An 11,862-nucleotide genomic window follows, 5' to 3' on the forward strand; every position below is an offset into this window, starting at 1 on the left:
CAGACAAAAAGTTTGGACTGAATTTAATCGTTTCATAATAAAAAAAATAATTTATTCTACTGGTTTCTGCTGAAATAATTAATAATTAATCATTAATTTTGTAGACAAACATAAATTATATCTATACAATTTTTTTTTTTTACAAAACCAAACAAAAAAAATTGTAGTTTTTCATTTAAAAGTTGGAGTGGATATTGAAGAAAAGCAGCACATGCCAGAACTACACATATTTTTCACTTTACTATTAGATCTTCTAACATTTGCAAAACAGACATAATTCAGAATGACTATAAATGTTCAATCTTTTGCCATATGCATATAAATATATGTGACTATATAGATTTTTACATTTGTTTAGTCATCATTGCCCTAAATGTGGGATGGAATTTAATCATCTTTTGCCACAGTGAGTTTTTGTTCAGCTTTAAATCTGCATTAGTCAGCAAAACAGCAAATCACTGATTAACTATTTGCTGTTTGAGGGTCAGAAGCTCCTCCAGCCGAACAGAGCTGCAGAAACTCTGATCCTGATGGAGAAACAGTCCGTTTCTGAAGACTCAACGCTTCAGTGCAGGAGTGATGCAGGCCGACCCATGTGCTCCGTTCCTCCTCATCAGCAGATGAACGAATGTGTGTCGATACGGTACGATCAAGCATCTTCTGTCTTTAATCAGCATGTTTTACAGAATAATGTGAAATGCATGATCATTGTTTTATGGTCATGAATGATGCATGATGTCGTTTTGAGTGTTATGAATCCAAGTTCAATTTTAAATATTCATATGTCCTATAATTGTGAAATGTCATGTTGGAACAGAGCTCAGAGTTTGTTGACTTTATGTGAACAGAAGGACTTTGTCTTGAGTCTGTATTGACAAACACTAAACATGATGGTGAACTTTCAGTCAATCACAACAGATTCGCACAAATAAAGCTTCTTTTATTTTTACCTTTAACATCCGTGGAACATTTCCACTGCACAAAAAGTTCTTTACAGTGGAAAAAGTTTATCAATCTTGTACAGACATCCTTAACATTTAGAAGACATACATATTTTCATATATAAAGACCCAAATTAATACTATGAAATATTAATATTATAAATATGTAAACTATTTAGTTTAGTCAGATGTATTTATTCATTTATTTATTTTTATCAATTTATTTTAATCACATTAACTTATTTATTTAAATCAAATTTTGTTTATTTATTCATTTGTTCATTTAATCATTTAGCTTTATTTTGTTTTTACTTATTTAAATCAAGTTTTATTTGTTTAGTTTTATCAAATGTGTTTATATTAATCATTTTATTTATTTTCATCAAATGTTTTATTTATGTAGTTATTTAAATCAAAATGTATTTATTTATTTGAATGAATTGATTTTAATATGTTAATGTATTATTTATTTGTCAAATTTTATTTATTTTCATCAAATGTTTTTATGTAGTTATTTATTTTTTATTTAAATCAAAATGTATTTATTTAATTTATTTTATTTATTTAATATAATTATTTACTTAATTTATTTTAATCTAATGTATTAATTAAAACTGTATTTATTTATTTTAATACATTGTTTATATTAATTACAATTATTTGTTTACTTACTTTAATCTTTTTTCTTTTTTTTATACACTGCTTTTCTTTAGACTTTTCCATTGCACAAAAAATCACTGGGTTAAAACATCCCAATCGCTGAGTTAAAACAACCCAATCGATGGGTTAAAACAACCCATTCACTGGTTTAAAATAACCCATTTGCTGGGTTAAAACATCCCAATTGCTGGTTTAAAACAACCCCAATCGCTGCATTAAAACAACCCAATCGCTGGGTTAAAACATCCCAATCGCTGGGTTAAAACAACCCATTCACTGGTTTAAAATAACCCATTTGCTGGGTTAAAACATCCCAATTGCTGGTTTAAAACATCTCAATCGCTGGTTTAAAACAACCCAATCGCTGGGTTAAAACAACCCAATCGCTGGTTTAAAACAACCCAAATGCTGGGTTAAAACATCCCAATCGCTGGGTTAAAACAACCCAAATGCTGGGTTAAAACATCCCAATCGCTGGGTTAAAACAACCCAATCGCTGGGTTAAAACATCCCAATCGCTGGGTTAAAACATCCCAATCGCTGGGTTAAAACAACCCAATCGCTGGGTTAAAACAACCCAGCGGGTTAAAACATCCCAATCGATGGGTTAAAACAACCCATTCACTGGTTTAAAATAACCCATTTGCTGGGTTAAAACATCCCAATTGCTGGTTTAAAACATCTCAATCGCTGGTTTAAAACAACCCAATCGCTGGGTTAAAACAACCCAATCGCTGGGTTAAAACAACCCAAATGCTGGGTTAAAACATCCCAATCGCTGGGTTAAAACAACCCAAATGCTGGGTTAAAACATCCCAATCGCTGGGTTAAAACAACCCAATCGCTGGGTTAAAACATCCCAATCGCTGGGTTAAAACATCCCAATCGCTGGGTTAAAACAACCCAATCGCTGGGTTAAAACAACCCAATCGCTGCATTAAAACATCCCAATCGCTGGGTTAAAACAACCCAATCGCTGGGTTAAAACATCCCAATCGCTGGGTTAAAACAACCCAATCGCTGGGTTAAAATAAATCGCTGGGTTAAAACATCCCATTCGCTGGGTTAAACCAACCCAAACGCTGGGTTAAAACATCCCAATCGCTGGGTTAAAACAACCCAAATGCTGGGTTAAAACATCCCAATCGCTGGGTTAAAACAACCCAAATGCTGGGTTAAAACATCCCAATCGCTGGGTTAAAACAACCCAAATGCTGGGTTAAAACATCCCAATTGCTGGGTTAAAACAACCCAATCGCTGGGTTAAAACAACCCAAATGCTGGGTTAAAACAACCCAATCGCTGGGTTAAAACAACCCAAATGCTGGGTTAAAACAACCCAATCACTGGGTTAAAACATCCCATTCGCTGGGTTAAACCAACCCAAACGCTGGGTTAAAACATCCCAATCGCTGGGTTAAAACAACCCAAATGCTGGGTTAAAACATCCCAATCGCTGGGTTAAAACAACCCAAATGCTGGGTTAAAACATCCCAATCGCTGGGTTAAAACAACCCAAATGCTGGGTTAAAACATCCCAATTGCTGGGTTAAAACAACCCAATCGCTGGGTTAAAACGACCCAAATGCTGGGTTAAAACATCCCAATCGCTGGGTTAAAACATCCCAATCGCTGGGTTAAAACAACCCAAATGCTGGGTTAAAACAACACAATTGCTGGGTTAAAACAACCCAAATGCTGGGTTAAAACATCCCATTCGCTGGGTTAAAACAACCCAAATGCTGGGTTAAAACATCCCAATCGCTGGGTTAAAACAACCCAATCGCTGGGTTAAAATAAATCGCTGGGTTAAAACAGCCCAAACGCTGGGTTAAAACATCCCAATCGCTGGGTTATAACAACCCAATCGCTGGGTTAAAATAACTCACTTGCTGGGTTTGTCCATTTTTTTAACCCAACTTAGGTTGTTTAACCCAGCATTTTTAGATAGTAACATGTTCCTGAATGAAACACCTTCATCATTCAGAAGAACTGAGCTTTACTCCATGAGATTGAGTTTTCTTGAAAGACTCTTATTTCAGTAACACTAAACCACAGGCTGAATGTTCTAGCGTAACTGAAGAGACGGGTCGGGTTAAATGACGCGTGACGTAACTGCAGCGGACACGACTAGAGCAGGTGTACGACAGAACAAGTGTTTCTCTAGTAAAACATGCTGGTTAAATTAACCAGTCCTCAAGAATGGTAACAAGTGCTATAATAAGAGTTTTCTAGAAGATGTTTAAAGCTTGAGGGATCATCAGAGGATCTGAACTGTTTAAGGTAACATGAGATGTTTCTCAGTTCTGTTCTGCTGGTGTTTACCTGGTTATTTACTTCCCCTGCCGTAAACTCATGTTTGACAAAACGCATTCATGTTTCTGTATGGACATGTTTTCACAGTCACTATGCTGAAAACGGAGACGAGGAGGAAGGAAACAAAATGACGAGGCCTGACGCTTTCATCTCGCTGGACGCTGAAGCTGACGTCTCTGCAAGAAGAAGAAAACCAACCCTCGTTAGGTGAGAGATGCTCTTCCTCAGTGTTTCTGTCTTGTTTTCCAGCACAAATATCTAAACATTCTTAAATCAAGATACATTTACTGGAGAAGAGAAATGACTGAAGATATTGAGACTGAAAAATGAATCAAAATTAAATGAGTTTGTGCTTAAAACAAGAACAAATATCTGCCAATGGAGTCGGAAAAATAAACTTAATTCAAAGAGAAAACAAGATTATTTTTCTGACTCCATTGGCAGATAATATCTTCAGTCATTGCTCTTCTCCAGTAAATGTGTCTTGATTTAAGAATGTTTAGATGTTTGTCAGAAACACTGAGGAAGAACATCATTTTTTTGCGGTGTTGATGTAGTTAAAATCGCATTCACACAGCAGCTTTACTCCAGATGTGTCTGCGCTCCTTTTAATTCAGATCCAAAACATTTGATCCTTCACTTCTTCTGCAAGTCCAGAGTGACTCTGAATCAAAGTGTGAACGCAGGAAACCGCAGTCCTGTCAGGTGCGTCCGTCGCTCCAGTGTTTCTCCTCCTGTGAGGGATGTTGAACACAGATTAGCTGGATAAAAATAGATTTTATTTACTATCTTAATTGTGATTTTTAATCCACTCTTATAGAAGAAAAGGTTCTATATGGAACCTTAAAGGGTTCATCAGGCGCTTCATATATAGAACCTTTCAGGGGTTCCATTTCATGAATATGCAGCTTGTAAACTTACTTTATCAAATAACCTGTTAAACATGAAAATATTATGCAACATTTCTGCTTATAAAGAACCTTTAGAACACATTGACTGAATATCCATCATGTTGTGTTTCAGTCTCTGCGCACTAATTCCCAGTACCACAAAGTTTTTAAAGACATAAGTGAAGATGAGCATCTGAGACAGAGTACGTATTCTCAGTTTGATGTTTGCCAATAATTATTTCACTTTTAATGAACACACTTTGATTTGTGTATCCCTGCGTCCGTGTGACAGGTTACACCTGCGCCCTGCAGAAGGACATACTGTACCAGGGGAGGCTGTTTGTGTCCGACAACTGGATTTGTTTCCATTCAAAAGTGTTTGGAAAAGACACAAAGGTAAAACTTGAACCTACACAAGTGTGGGCTCTGTAAGATATTTAATGTTTTTGAAAGAGTCTCTTCTGCTCACCAAGGATTGAAAGTACAGTAAAAACAGTGAAATATTATTACAATTTATAATAGCTGTTTTTATGTAAATATATAGTCAAATATAATTTATTCCTGTGATCAAAGCTGAATTTATTTGATCAAAAATACAGTAAAAATCACAAAATATTATTACAATTTAAAACAGCTGTTTTCTATGTGAATATATAGTAAAATGTAATTTATTCCTGTGATCAAAGCTGAATTTATTTGATCAAAAATACAGTAAAAATGACAAAATATTATTACAATTTAAAACAGCTGTTTTCTTTGGGAATATATAGTAAAATGTAATTTAGTCCTGTGATCAAGGCTGAATTTATTTGATAAAAAATACAGTAAAAATCACAAAATATTATTACAATTTAAAACAGCTGTTTTCTATGTGAATATATTGTAAAATGTAATTTATTCCTGTGATCAAAGCTGAATTTATTTGATCACAAATACAGTAAAAATCACAAAATATTATTACAATTTAAAACAGCTGTTTTCTATGTGAATATATAGTAAAATGTAATTTATTCCTGTGATCAAAGCTGAATTTATTTGATCAAAAATACAGTAAAAATCACAAAATATTATTACAATTTAAAACAGCTGTTTTCTATATGAATATATAGTAAAATGTAATTTATTCCTGTAATCAAAGCTGAATTTATTTGATCAAAAATACAGTAAAAATCACAAAATATTATTACAATTTAAAACAGCTGTTTTCTATGTGAATATATAGTAAAATGTAATTTATTCCTGTGATCAAAGCTGAATCTATTTGATCAAAAATACAGTAAAAATCACAAAATATTATTACAATTTAAAACAGCTGTTTTCTATATGAATATATAGTAAAATGTAATTTATTCCTGTAATCAAAGCTGAATTTATTTGATCAAAAATACAGTAAAAATCACAAAATATTATTACAATTTAAAACAGCTGTTTTCTATGTGAATATATAGTAAAATGTAATTTATTCCTGTGATCAAAGCTGAATCTATTTGATCAAAAATACAGTAAAAATCACAAAATATTATTACAATTTAAAACAGCTGTTTTCTATGTGAATATATAGTAAAATGAAATTTATTCCTGTGATCAAAGCTGATTTTTCAGCATCATTACTCCAGTCTTCAGTGATTATTTTTCCTTCAGATTGCGATTCCAGTGTCTTCAGTGACCGTCATCAAGAAAACGAAGACGGCCATCTTGGTGCCAAACGCACTGGTGATTTCTACAGCACACGAGCGGGTAAAAGTAATTTGGTTTTCCTGTGAATCGGCTTGTGATCGTGTCTGTTTTACTAATCGCTGTTATTGTGATTTTCACAGCATGTGTTTGTGTCGTTTCTGTCTCGAGACACGACTTTCAAAGTTTTGATGTCCGTGTGCCCTCATCTGGTTGTAAGTTCTTCAGTCACACACGTTTATTTCAGTTCAGCTGAATCGTATAGTTTCTGATGAATGAATGTGTCCCGACTGCAGGAGAAGAGTCTTGGAAACAGTCAGAAGATTCTGGGAGCTCATCCGGCGTCTCTGCCCACGGTAAGACCGTTTCAGCTCATCCCGTCATCGATCAGTTTTCCTGCGTTACATTCAGATACATTCATGATGTCTGTGCACAGGACTTCCCTGTGGATCTGTCCGATCTGGATGCTCCGGTCAGACCGACAGTTCAGCATGTGGACGACAGCAGCAGCTCCGACTGTCCAGAGTCGCCGACCTTCGTGAAACCACCGAGTGTGTATTTCAATGAAGTTCTGCTGTTCACATCCCCTGTGAAAAGAACTGCATGTTATTTACACTTAAATTCAAATGTATTTAGGGGTTCAAGTGCTGAAACTCTATTGTAATTGTTAAATTTTCCAAGCATACAGCGATCGGAAGTATGAAATGGCTCATAACTCCTGAACTGTTAGGCGTAGACTCAAGTGTCGTTGGAATCCTCAAGACAAACAAAATGGATGCCTCGGATTCACTCGTCAATCAGGCGAAATTTTTGGGTATTTTGGATTTTTTGAAAAACCTACTTTTGTGAACTAGTCTTAGGATTTTGACCCGATCGTAACCAAACCAGTGCAGCGAGAATCTTTGAGATTCTTTTTCTTCAAAAAAACTTGACTCTAAGGGTCTCTAAGGGCCACCAAAATGTTAGAAGTGGGCGGAGCCACTTTTACTAAAATGTCTATAACTCGTGAACGGAATGAGATATTTTCGCCAAACTTGGCACACCTATGTAAGAGCTCATTCTGTGGTCATGTGAAAAAGGACAGGGCGACTGGCCACTTGGTGGCGCTATAACAGGGAAAAAAACTGAAAATGGCTATAACTACTATACCGATTGTCTAACTGACTTGAAAATTTGCATGCAGTGTCTTCAGTGCCCACGACATTCACCCACGACTTTGCCTCTAGGACTGCCTCTGTCCACCGAATCATTCGTTAAATATTGGATATTATTTAAAAAAAAAAAAAAAACTTTGGCGAACTACACTGCCCTCCAAAAGTTTGGAAACACGCCTGGCAAAGTGTGGTTTTGGACAATATCAGCATAAATCCTTATCATTTTTTGGTGCAAATACATTACAGTAACTTGACATTATCATTGAAGACCAGCAATAATAATTTTCTTTTTGATTACATAATAATGGCAATATATACATGTCAAAGTCAGACATGCTGTGATGCTGGTTACTGGATTAAACTTGGTCCAGGTTTGTAAAAGATGTTTGGGTCAGCACACCTTAATAGCTTCAACAATTGATTGCCAATTAAGTTTAGAATACAATGAACCAATCAGAACCCAGTTTAGGTCAGATAGCTGCTAATACTGGATATTTTGATGAATCGAAAATTTAAGTTTTTTCTATGTATAAACTGTTTATATAATAAAATATGTTTGTGTTGTCCCTTATCAGTGCAAAATTATCTCAAATTAAAAAGGATTCATGCCAATATTGTCCAAAACCCCACTTTTCTAGAGCGTTTCCAAACTTTTGGAGGGCAGTATAGTCCTAGGTTTTTGGCTCAACCTCCATAACTGTAAAAAGCTTTATAAACCATATATTTTCTATGGTAAATTGCCTGTATTGGCTGTAAATGGTCTTTTCCATCTATGATCGAGATGCTCATTAAAACATAATATCTTTTTGCGCATGTACTTTAAAGGCCTTAAACGCTTGAACCCCGATAATTGATGCTCACAGCTATATTTAAATGTATATTCAGTGCAGTTAGTAGGAGTTTAAGTATATCTTTATATGGGTTAACCCTAACCCTAACTCTTTAAGTTGACTTAATTAATAATATAGTATCTCCAAGTGGATTTTAAATAATATACTTTTAAGATTTGAAGTACACTAGATACAATTAGCTGCACTTAGTTATACAATTAAATGCACAATTAAAAAGTGATTTTTTTTTGTCTACATGTGATTCTTCCACAGAATTTCCGAAACGATCCCAAGCTTTTATTGAAGTGACTAAACGAGACGGTGAACTGGATTCTCATCCGCAACAAGAAATCCAGGCTACAACAAACTTACCGTACACTGGTAAAACACACACACACACTCACACACACACACACACACTCGCACACACACAGATCTGGAGTCTCTCAGTGATCTCTGCCGTGTGTTTCAGGACCTCCAGGATCGGCGGAGGTGGAGTTCATGAAAACCCTGAGGCCGGTGTCTCTCTCTCTGAACGCTCTGGTGTTGATCTATCTGTCTCTGTGAGTCTGATCATCATCTCAGCACGTTTATTCATCACTCCAGACTCAGATCTGAGCTTCATTTGCTCTTGATCTCTCAGGGTTTGTGTCCTGCTGTTGTCCTCCTGTTACATGGCCTTCAAGATTGTGTCTCTGGAGGAACGTCTGACGTCTCTTGTGTCACTGGAGTTTCCTCATAAAAGGTAAAGATGAAAATTATTTAATGGCTTTCATTCATCTTTGATTAGATTGCATTATTTTAGTTATTTGGTCAAGCACCAGCTAACAGGGAACGTTGAAAGTGATCTTTAATAACATTCTCAAAACATAAAATCATTATTTATACATCGTTCATGGAACGTTGGACGTTTATCTAACGTGTATCAGTACTTGTTTTAGAACGTTAAGAGAACATTCAAAAGTAACGTTCCCATAATGTTTGAAGAATAAGATTTTTTTTCCCGTGAATGAAACACTCCAGACTCCAGTTGATCATCAAGTCTTTGAATAAATTCTAATATTTCATGCTTCATATAATCTGTTTGTCTTGCGATCAATGTAGATGTCACATGGCCAAACGCTGTGCGTGTGTTTATGATTCCAGAGATGAATATCTGTACGCTGGAGACACAGCTGAGATCTACTCGGTTCTTTCTGCAAGTCTTCTGAAGCTGGAAAAGGTTTGTCTGCATGAACAGACCCAAACTCAAATCTTGATCAAACATTTGTAGTTACTCATCTGATGTACCAGAAAGCAGGTGTTTATTCGGGGTTTATTACTCTCCCTCATGTCGTTCCACACCTGTAAGACCTTCGTTCATCTTCAGAACACAAATTAAGATATTTTTGATGAAATCCGATGGCTCAGTGAGGCCTGCATAGGGAGCAATGACATTTCCTCTCTCAAGATCCATTAATGTACTAAAAACATATTTAAATCAGTTCATGTGAGTACAGTGGTTCAATATTAATATTATAAAGCCACGAGAATATTTTTGGTGCGCCAAAAAAACTAAATAACGACTTATATAGTGATGGCCGATTTCAAAACACTGCTTCAGGAAGCTTCGGAGCGTTATGAATCAGTGTGTCGAATCAGCGGTTAAATGTCAGATTAAATAATAACATTTTAAATCTCAGCTAACATAAATATGTTCTAAGAACACTTTGCAAAAGTTTTTTCTTGTTCACGCGAACGTTCACAAATTTAACTTTGAACTGGAAGAACGTTTGTTCATAACTTTGAGAGAACCTTGCCATAACGTTCCCTGTTAGCTCATTTCACAGCGATTATGATCATGAGTGATTATTGATTATGAGCTCTTCTGAACAACACAATCATGCTTTTCCAGATTCACAGAAACCTGCAGAGACTGATGGAGAGCGTGACTGACGCCTGACGGACGTTCTTCTCTCAGAGAAGTGGAAAACCACAGTCATCGTCATGATTTCAATGTGTTTCTTGTTTAAGAACTGTGAAAAAAAATCATCATCATAAGTAGAACTAGTTGCCGTTTTATGCAAACATTAGAACTGATCTCAGTAATGGTCAAACATAAAATAAACATCAGCTGAGCCAGTGTTTTCTCACTCATTTGACTGATGATATGTTTAATAAAGAGTATAAGATAAACTATACAGATATTTGATGCTTTGTATGAATAGACTGTACACACTGCAAAAAATGCTGTTCTTACTTTGAGTTTTTGTCTTGTTTCTAGTCAAAATATATTACATTTCTTAAATCAAGAAGCATTTTCTAGACAAGTAAAAATTATTTTTTGTTTTCAGAAAAAATAAGTAAAAATTAAGTGAGTTTTTCCTTAAAACAAGCAAAATAATCTGCCAGTGGGGTAAGCAAAATAATCTTATATCAAACCAAAAATAAGATACATAATCTTGTTTTCAGTTTTGGATTAAGATTATTTTGCTTGTTTTAAGAAAGATTATTTTCTTGCTTTTTGAAATCAAGAAAATAATTTTTACTTGTCTAGAAAATGCTTCTTGATATAAGAATTTTTAGATATTTGGACTGGAAACAAGACAAAAAATTAAGAACAGCGTTTTTTGCAGTGCAGTAACCCAGCTAACAAAAACATGTTCTAAGAACGTTCCCACAAAATGTTTTTTTTCCCTGATAGTTCTCTGAATGTCCAGTTTTTTAAATGTTTTTAAAAAGTTTTTTCTTGGTTATGCAAACGTTAGAGAAAACATTAAGGGAATCGCTGGGTTAAAACAATCCAATCGCTGAGTTTGTCCATTTTCAAGCCAGCTTGGGTTGTTTTTAACCCAGAGTGTATTTAATCATTCTTCAAACATTATGGGAACGTTACTTTTGAATGTTCTGATACAAACGTTAAACGAACGTCCAACAAAAATGTGTCAGACAAAACGTTCCATGAACGATTTACAGTTGTGACCAAAAGTGACATTTACATTATTTAAGACCAGATATAATTAGTTATATATATAAAACGATAAATAATGAAGAACGTTTGTTCATAACCTTACCAGAACATTCTGAGAACGTTCCCTGTTAGCTGGGAATCACTTGCTGAATCTCATTAGATCTGTAAGTAAGATATGAATGAAAGACTGTGCATTAATTTCAGTTGAAGTGAATAAAGTTTGTCTTGATGCTTGTCGTGATGATTGTGATTTAGATGTCGCACAAATCTACAACAACCTGCAGACTTTCACAGAGAAACAAGAACCTTGTTGCTTTTATTTATGTGAAACTAATGCGGCTGAGACATGCATTATAATCCCCATATAAGAAAAGAAGGACAAAACGTTTTCTTAATCGTTAAACACAATGTTCTTGTGCGGGTGGTGGTTTGCGAAGGATCTCTTTC

General features: G+C 35.1%; 1 protein-coding gene across 5 annotated transcripts; it reads left to right on the forward strand.

Annotated features, from left to right (window-relative positions):
* The first annotated feature begins 482 nt into the window (after nucleotides 1-482).
* LOC125279783 (GRAM domain-containing protein 2B) lies at nucleotides 483-10,643 on the forward strand. 5 transcript variants are annotated; one of them, XM_048209796.1, is made up of 15 exons: nucleotides 483-643; nucleotides 4,005-4,124; nucleotides 4,535-4,622; nucleotides 4,941-5,010; nucleotides 5,100-5,203; nucleotides 6,449-6,550; nucleotides 6,625-6,696; nucleotides 6,778-6,837; nucleotides 6,918-7,032; nucleotides 8,739-8,846; nucleotides 8,938-9,028; nucleotides 9,109-9,210; nucleotides 9,612-9,687; nucleotides 10,360-10,441; nucleotides 10,489-10,643. In XM_048209796.1, exons 1-14 carry the CDS (start codon nucleotides 531-533, stop codon nucleotides 10,405-10,407), a joined length of 1,269 nt encoding a protein of 422 aa, XP_048065753.1. In that variant the 5' UTR covers nucleotides 483-530; the 3' UTR covers nucleotides 10,408-10,441; nucleotides 10,489-10,643. The 5 variants fall into 5 exon arrangements, 4 of the variants coding, with proteins under 4 accessions (XP_048065753.1, XP_048065752.1, XP_048065754.1 ...); XR_007187450.1 differs by lacking the exon at nucleotides 9,612-9,687; XM_048209795.1 differs by having other exon boundaries at nucleotides 10,360-10,643.
* Nucleotides 10,644-11,862: the final 1,219 nt, after the last annotated feature.

This window comes from Megalobrama amblycephala, linkage group LG12 (genome assembly GCF_018812025.1).
Source record: "Megalobrama amblycephala isolate DHTTF-2021 linkage group LG12, ASM1881202v1, whole genome shotgun sequence".
Taxonomy (NCBI): Eukaryota; Metazoa; Chordata; class Actinopteri; order Cypriniformes; family Xenocyprididae; genus Megalobrama; species Megalobrama amblycephala.

What these genes read in the sequence shown, in the direction of transcription:
- LOC125279783 (XM_048209795.1), top strand. Translation starts at nt 531, where the DNA reads ATGGAGAAACAGTCCGTTTCTGAAGACTCAACGCTTCAGTGCAGGAGT. An exon ending in AGATGAGCATCTGAGACAGA is followed by an intron (nt 5,011 to 5,099) that starts GTACGTATTCTC and finishes TCCGTGTGACAG; the next exon opens with GTTACACCTGCGCCCTGCAG. An exon ending in TGTTTGGAAAAGACACAAAG is followed by an intron (nt 5,204 to 6,448) that starts GTAAAACTTGAA and finishes TTTTTCCTTCAG; the next exon opens with ATTGCGATTCCAGTGTCTTC.